Below are 7,393 nucleotides of genomic sequence, written 5' to 3'. Positions count from 1 at the left end.
GCCACCAGGGAAGCCCGACAATTCAAATTTTTAAAAAATCACCTTTAATATCAGTCTCTGAATATAATCACTTAACATTTTGGTTATTTTTCCAGAATTTTTCTCACATATATAAATTTTTATTTTTAAAAAACATTGTTCCTATTTTGTAACTTTTGAATTTAGCGATATATCATTAAAAATTGTTTCATTTGTAGATCTAGTTTTTTAAATGGCTGTCTATTCTTCAGTCTGTGGACCTCCCTTAATTGATATAGTCCTTTATTGCTACATTTTCCTGTTTATGAATAATGCTGAATAAGGAATTCTTGTGCTTTATACACTTGCAGTTTGATTATTTATAAATATAGGATAAATGTAATATATGTAATATATATATTATATATAGGATAAAAATATAGGATAAATTCTTAGAAGGGAAATTTTTAGATACAAACGTATATAAATTTTTATAACCTTGAGACATTGTTCATTTAACCTTCGGAAAAATATCAGTATTCACCTCAGCCTATTTCTTTTATTCTATCAATACAGGATGTAATCATTTTTATTTTCATAGTTTCATATATGTATACTTTGTGTGGTGTGGATTTCCTTTCTTTATTTTTTGCACATTATTCTACCATGATTTTCAAAAATTTGGTTTTAAATGTTCTTTATATATAGGGACATTAACTCTGCAAATATCTTTCCCAGTTTATCATTTGCCTTTTAATTATATTAAGTTAAATGTACAGATTTCCCTGTAATTTAGATTATAAATTAAATTTATAAAAATTATATAATGAAAGTGCTAAATTAGGTTGCAAGTTGATTATCAGTACTTTCCTTATGTTTTTTAAAATAAATTCTTCCCTACTCCCAAGATTTTGTATATATATGTTTATCTACCTTTCTTTCTGTAACTTTTTTGTAGTTTCTGTTTTTACATACCAATTTTTAAGCCATCTGGACTTTATTTTGGTTTATGTTATAAGGCAGGGCTCTTTGATTATTTTTCTAAGCAGTTTATATTTAAACACCATTTAATAAATTATTATATTTTCCTTCATGATTCAGTTGGTATGAGTCTTTAAGATGTAGGAAACAATTATTCAAGTTCTTTAGTACTAAAAATGTCTGTTAGATTGCCGCTCTTGTAGAATAAAAAACACTTCGATTAGTAATACACTGTACATCTCCCGTGTCAATAGTACAGTCGTAGTTAGCAGTGCTGAAAAGAACTGCACTGTTTACTATTTAATTGGTCGAGAAGTGTAGCTGCGAATCCATTTAAACTGAGATGAAGGATGTGGGTAAAGAGTAGAAGCCAAGAGGGAGGAGATATGGGGATATATGTGTATGTATAGCTGATTCACTTTGTTATAAAGCAGAAAGTAACACACAATTGTAAAGCAATTATAAAGAGGTTAAAAAAAAAGAGTAGAAGCCAAGGAAGCTGAGGGCAAACTACGTGGAGCTAAGCTTTACCTTCAGGTTGAAGAATCCACTTTTCAGCACTTGGTCTCCATTGGAGTCCTTGTTTTGAATTCAAACTAAGTCTTAAGTTCTTTTATTGTTTTTTTTTTTTTTTTTGCGGTAGGCGGGCCTCTCACCACTGTGGCCTCTCCTGTTGGGGAGCACAGGCTCCGGTTGCGCAGGCCCAGCGGCCATGGCTCACGGGCCCAGCCGCTCCGTGGCATGTGGGATCCTCCCAGACCGGGGAACGAACCCGTGTCCCCTGCATCGGCAGGCGGACTCTCAACCACTGCGCCGCCAGGGAAGCCCTTAAGTTCTTTTAAACCTTAACTTTCCTTTTACACTAGACCCAGTTATCAATAGGTATTGCATTTGCCATTCTAGACCTAGAGTGTGTGTGTGTGTGTGTGTGTGTGTGTGTGTGTGTGTTTTTCCACTTTTTGGAAAATTCTATCATTTAGATTGTAAAATGTCTTTCTCTGTGTCCATAGTATAATTTAAAAGAATCTTACTAAAGAGTCAAATGTGTTCCAGTTGTAGAAGCAAGAATCTGTATCAACAGTAACTTTAAAATATTTTTATGGTGGTGACAATATTTTGTTTATCTACAAGGCTGTCTTAAATGTCTTACTCTTGTTTCATTATCTCTTAAGAATAATGAAAGTCAGACTTGATGATGTGTGTATAAAATAGAAATATTTCATTTTTATTAACTGTAATTTTACATTGTATACGTCAGGTGTCATAATACTCAACCAAAGACCATTTATTTTTCTCATACATGCTTAAGCTTGATGAGCCATAATCTTAGCTAAGATCCACTGGTTATTCAAGTGTGGGGCCCAGTCATTGTAGTTTAGAGGAAAAGGAGTAAGGTTTCAGAGATTGTTTGTGAATATCAGTTTACAGAATAATTTCAATTTAGATATGAAAATTGGGGGATCATCTGATTTTTTAAGCTTATTTTTCAAAATTTATTTATATGAAAGACATTAGATTGATCATTCTGTTATTGAAATACTGTGATATAATTTGTGTAAGAATCAGTGTCAAGGCTCATCTCATCTTGTCCTGGTGAAGTGGAATACTTGTTTTTAAAGTCTGCCTCTGTAGGAAATTGAAAACAGCTTGCCTTTTATTCCTTTTCATTTTTGGTCACCTTTGTTAATTTTTTAGGCAAAGGTAAATATGCAGAAAGTAATGTTTCAGTTTACAGACATATTCAAGTAATGTTTCAGTTTACAGACATATTCAGGTCTTTAGATATTCTCTTTCCCTAAGTAGGAATTGCTCATGTCTTAGTGTTTTGTTAGCAAGATGCAGGCATCCTTTTAACATTCACTTGGATTCCTAAAGTAAGCTTAGGCATTTCATCAATAAAGTGTTTAATAGCAACCAAACTACTTCCCAGCTAGAAAAGAAAAATGCTGGGAAGAGATCTGTTTATATTGGATTGCTTTTTTTTCCCTGTGAATGTAAACATATCATCTGTGATTTCAGACAGAAAATCCTGGTGCATTATTCGACAGGCTTTTTTAGTGCGTGTGGTAAAACATACTTAATATTAAACATTTTAATCATTTTTAAGTGTACAGTTCTGTGTACATCACATATTTGTGCAGCCATCACCACCATTCATCTCCTGAGCTTTTTATCTTTCTCAGTTGAAATTGTACCTATTAAACACTAACTTTCCATTTCCCCTACCCCCAGCCTCTGGCAACCACTGTTCTACTTTCTGTCTCTATGAATTTTATAATTTTTTAAATAGATTTATTTATTTATTTTTGGCTGTGTTGGGTCTTTGTTGCTGCTCATGGGCTTTCTCTAGTTGGCATTGAGCAGGGGCTACTCTTCGTTGTGGTGCATGTGCTTCTCATTGTGGTGGCTTCTCTTGCTGTGTGGAGCACGCGCTCTAGGCACACGGGTCTTAGGCTCACGGGCTTCAGTAGTTGTGGCACGTGGGCCCAGTAGTTGTGGCTCGCAGGCTCTAGAACGCAGGCTCAGTAGTCTCAGTAGTTGTGGCGCACGGGCTTAGTTGCTCCGCGGCATGTGGGATCCTCCCAGACCAGGGCTCGAACCCGGGTCCCCTGCATTGGCAGGTGGATTCTTAACCACTGCGCCACCAGGGAAGTCCCTCTATGAATTTGATTACTTTAGGTCCCTTATGTAAGTGGAATCATACATTATTTGTCTTTTTGTGACTGGCTTATTTCACCTAGCATAATGTCCTCGAGATTCATCCATATTGTAGCATATGTCCTTTTAAAGGCTGAATAGTATTCCATTGTATGTGTTTACCACAGTTTGCTTATCCTTTCATCCATGGACAGTTATTTGGGTTGAGTCCACTATTTGGCTATTGTGAGTAATGCTGCTATGAACATGGATGTACAAATACCTGTTTGAGTCTCTACTTTCTATTCTTTTGGATATTTACTGTAATTCTATGGTTAATTTTTTGAGAAACTGCGATAATGTTTTCCACAGTGGCTGCACAATTTTACATTTCCACCAGCAATTGCTTAAGGGTTTCAATTTCTGCATGTCCTTTCCAATACTTGTTATTTTCTAGTGATCTTTTTTTTTATTAGTTATCTTAATGCCTATGAGGTTATCTCAATGAGGTTTTGATTTGCATTTCCCTAATGACAAGTGATGTTGATTGAGCATCTTTTCGAATGCTTATAAGCCATCTGTGTATCTTCTTTGGAGAAATGTCTATTTGAGTCCTGTCCCTATTTTTTAAATTTTAAAAATTGTCCCTATTTTTTGTTGTTGTTAAGTTGTAGGAGATCTATATATTTTCTTGATATTAATTCCTTGTCATATTTATGATTTCAAAATATTTTCTCCTGTGGCTCACATTTTCACTCAGTTCATGGTGTCCTTTGGCACACAAGTTTTTAATTTTGAGGATGTCTAATTTATTTTTCTTTTGTTGCCTGTGCCTTTGGTGTCATATCCAAGAAATCATTACCAAATCCAGTGTCATGAAGTTTTTCCCCTGTATTTTCTTCTAAGAATTTTATAGTTTTAGCTCTTCATTTAGGTCTTTGATTCATCTTGAGTTAACTTTTTGTATATGGCGTTAGGTAAGGGTCCAACTTCATTTTTTTGTAGTGGATATCCAGTTTTCTCAACACAATTTGTTGAAAAGACTGTCCTTTTTCCATTGGAGATTCTTAGCACTCTTGTCAAAAATCATTTGGCCATATATTTAAGGGTTTATTTTGAGGTTCTCTATTCCATTGGTCTATGTATCTGTCTTTATGCCAGTGCCACACTGTTTTGATGACTGCAGTTTTGTAGTTTAAGTTTGGAAATTAGGAACTGTGAGACTTCTGAGTTTGTTCACCTTCCTGTGGTCTCACTATGTTAGGGGACATTTAAAAAGAATACAACCAATGCTGTAAATCTCTGGAAAGAGAAGTGTAAAGAATTTTCTAGTTTTCCCACCGTGTAAAACAATACAAAACAAAAACCCTTTGACTCTAGATATTTTTCACAGACAGGGAAATCATTTGGATAATATGTAAGAGCCTCTGTTGCTTGAATTAATCAAGTAAGCCATTTATTTATTCAGCAAATATTTAATGAACATCTACTAGATACTAGTCATTTTGCTAATTCGAAATATACCTGTTACCAAGATTTTCCTTGCATGATTACGACTTACTAAGATATGAACTCTTAGTTCCAGGGTCCCACATGGTGGATTTGCTAATATCATGGGTGGAAGTGGATTGCAGAACTTTACAATTGCTGCTGTGCCATATACTCCAAATCTTCTACCGACTTCAAGCACATGGTATGTTAAATTGGTTTATTTAAATGCATTGCAAATTGTTCTGATTAATTTTGAATGATCAAAGGTCTAACTACTGTATTGCTGCATTAAGAGGAAAATCTCAACAGTGATCTCTATTCAACATTTTGTAATCACTGATAAATCAGTAGCTACATAGTTTTTTGCCTTCCCCTTTTTTGGTAGGGAAAATGTTTGAGGAAACTACCTACCTATGCTCTAATTGAATATGTATAGTTCAAGTATCACTAAAGTTACACTGTCATAAGTATCACTGAGTTACACCATCATTTCAAACTAAATTGCCCTATTGCTTATTTATTTTAGGCTGAAGGGAACTTATTTTCTTCTACTACATTTGCATGCTAAAGGAAACTGCAATGCAGCAGGGTTTTGTTTTGTTTTTTCCTTTTTAAATACTACTTCAGGGTTTTCCAATTTGATTGCAAATTTAAGAGGGTTCTTTTACGTTAATTTTGAGTAGTGTTTTCACTGCTAGACAAAACAATAAAAAATTTCAGAGATTTCTTAGTTAATAGTGGTATGTTTTTCTTTTAAAGCATCAACATGCTCAAGTTACCTGAATACCCAAGTAAAGAAATACTCAAGGACAGGCTTCTTGTGGCACTACATTGTGGCAGCTATGGTTACACAATGGCATAATGAAGTCTGGAAAATTCATCTGACTGCTGATGCGCAATGCAGAGTCGCAGAAGTAATTTAGGAAACCGTCAACAGAAAAGCAGCCTAAATGCAGCCCACAGGCAGGGCTGATGTTTAAAATTCATAAAGGATCAGGTTTTCTTTCTTCCCCCTCTCTTTTCCCTTTTATGTTTTCTCAGTTTGTGATACACTTAGAAAATATACATCACAGTAGTCTTCATTTAAAAAATGCTAATTGAAAATAGTAGAAACTGTCCTTTTTCATATTTCTTTAATCTTATCCAAGAGTGTGTTAGGGCAGAATCTTATTCTACATTCCATGTCTGCTATGTAACTGTTCTGTTAAAAAGGTGTTGTCTCCTTTATTTTTCTATATAGTAAATTAATTAGGACACCCAGCTTGGTATGTCCTATTGCATGTAAAGTGCCGTTTATATTTTGGAAAACTGTTGTATAGAATGGATTAATTTACATTGTGTATAAAGCCACAAATATGTATTTTCCCATATTGAATCTATATTGCAGTGATGTTTTCTAGCCTTTCAGTATTTTAATATGTAAAGTTTAGACTGATGTGACTAATAAACAGCTGATGAAATGACATCTAATTTATATATTAAAGCTTATGCTATATTGTATGAATTATTTGCATCTTTCAGTGGTCAGTTTTTCACATACATATATTGTCTCAAAGTTTTTCTTATGCCTTATTTTAATTTATATTTTAGATAAAATTAAAATACGGTATTTTACTGGGTTTCTTTTCGTTACTGTTGTTTTATCTGTGAGCTCTAATGATACATTTGAAAACGTAATCTGATGTGCAGATTACAATTTAAGTTTGTAATTTTTCCGTAAACTTTCTTTTTATTATTAGAATGTTGAGTTCAAGTGATGTATACGTAATACAAAGCAGTGGGTTTAATTTTAGGGTGTCTTTTTTTTTTTTTTCTTTTTTGGTGGTGCGCGGGCCTCTCACTGCCGTGGCCTCTCCCGCTGCGGAGCACAGGCTCCGGACGCGCAGGCCCAGGGCTATGGCTCACGGGCCCAGCCGCTCCGCGGCATGTGGGATCTTCCTGGACTGGGGCACGAACCCGTGTCCCCTGCATCGGCAGGCGGACTCTCAACCACTGCGCCACCAGGGAGGGAAGCCCCTAGGGTGTCTTGGAAAAGACACAGTTGAGTAGTTACAGCATACCTTTTAGGGGAAGTAGGAACACTCAGACATTTAAAAATACTAAGGGGAATTTGTAATGTTTAGGACCTTGCCTTTGGAAACTAAAAATAGATTATCCAGTGGCATCATTATTGGTAAAATGACTCTTATATGCATATTTTCTGATATGAGCAGCCACTGTATTTGTCACTGACAAATGTAGACAATGTATATATGTCAATATAGGCAAATATGTATTGTATATACGTGTATTTAGGCATACATGTTGAAAGCTTTGCTAAGTCATA

At 34.9% G+C, this 7,393-nt stretch overlaps 1 protein-coding gene across 2 annotated transcripts in view; it reads left to right on the top strand.

The window, feature by feature from the left end:
• Positions 1-6,567, top strand: part of HACE1 (HECT domain and ankyrin repeat containing E3 ubiquitin protein ligase 1) — a 94,238-nt gene extending 87,671 nt beyond the window's left edge. For both annotated transcript variants that reach the window (XM_029223904.1, XM_029223902.1), the window contains 2 exons: positions 5,156-5,269; positions 5,827-6,567. In XM_029223904.1, the coding sequence (XP_029079737.1) occupies positions 5,156-5,269; positions 5,827-5,929 (217 nt within the window). In that variant the 3' untranslated portion in view covers positions 5,930-6,567. The remainder of the gene's footprint in view (positions 1-5,155; positions 5,270-5,826) is intronic.
• Positions 6,568-7,393: the final 826 nt, after the last annotated feature.

The sequence above is a fragment of the Monodon monoceros genome, unplaced genomic scaffold (assembly GCF_005190385.1).
Source record: "Monodon monoceros isolate NGI ecotype Baffin Bay Population unplaced genomic scaffold, NGI_Narwhal_1 Super_Scaffold_15, whole genome shotgun sequence".
NCBI classification, from domain to species: domain Eukaryota; kingdom Metazoa; phylum Chordata; class Mammalia; order Artiodactyla; family Monodontidae; genus Monodon; species Monodon monoceros.
Note: the sequence above shows the minus strand (reverse complement) of the source record. Positions and strands in the feature narration are given on the sequence as shown.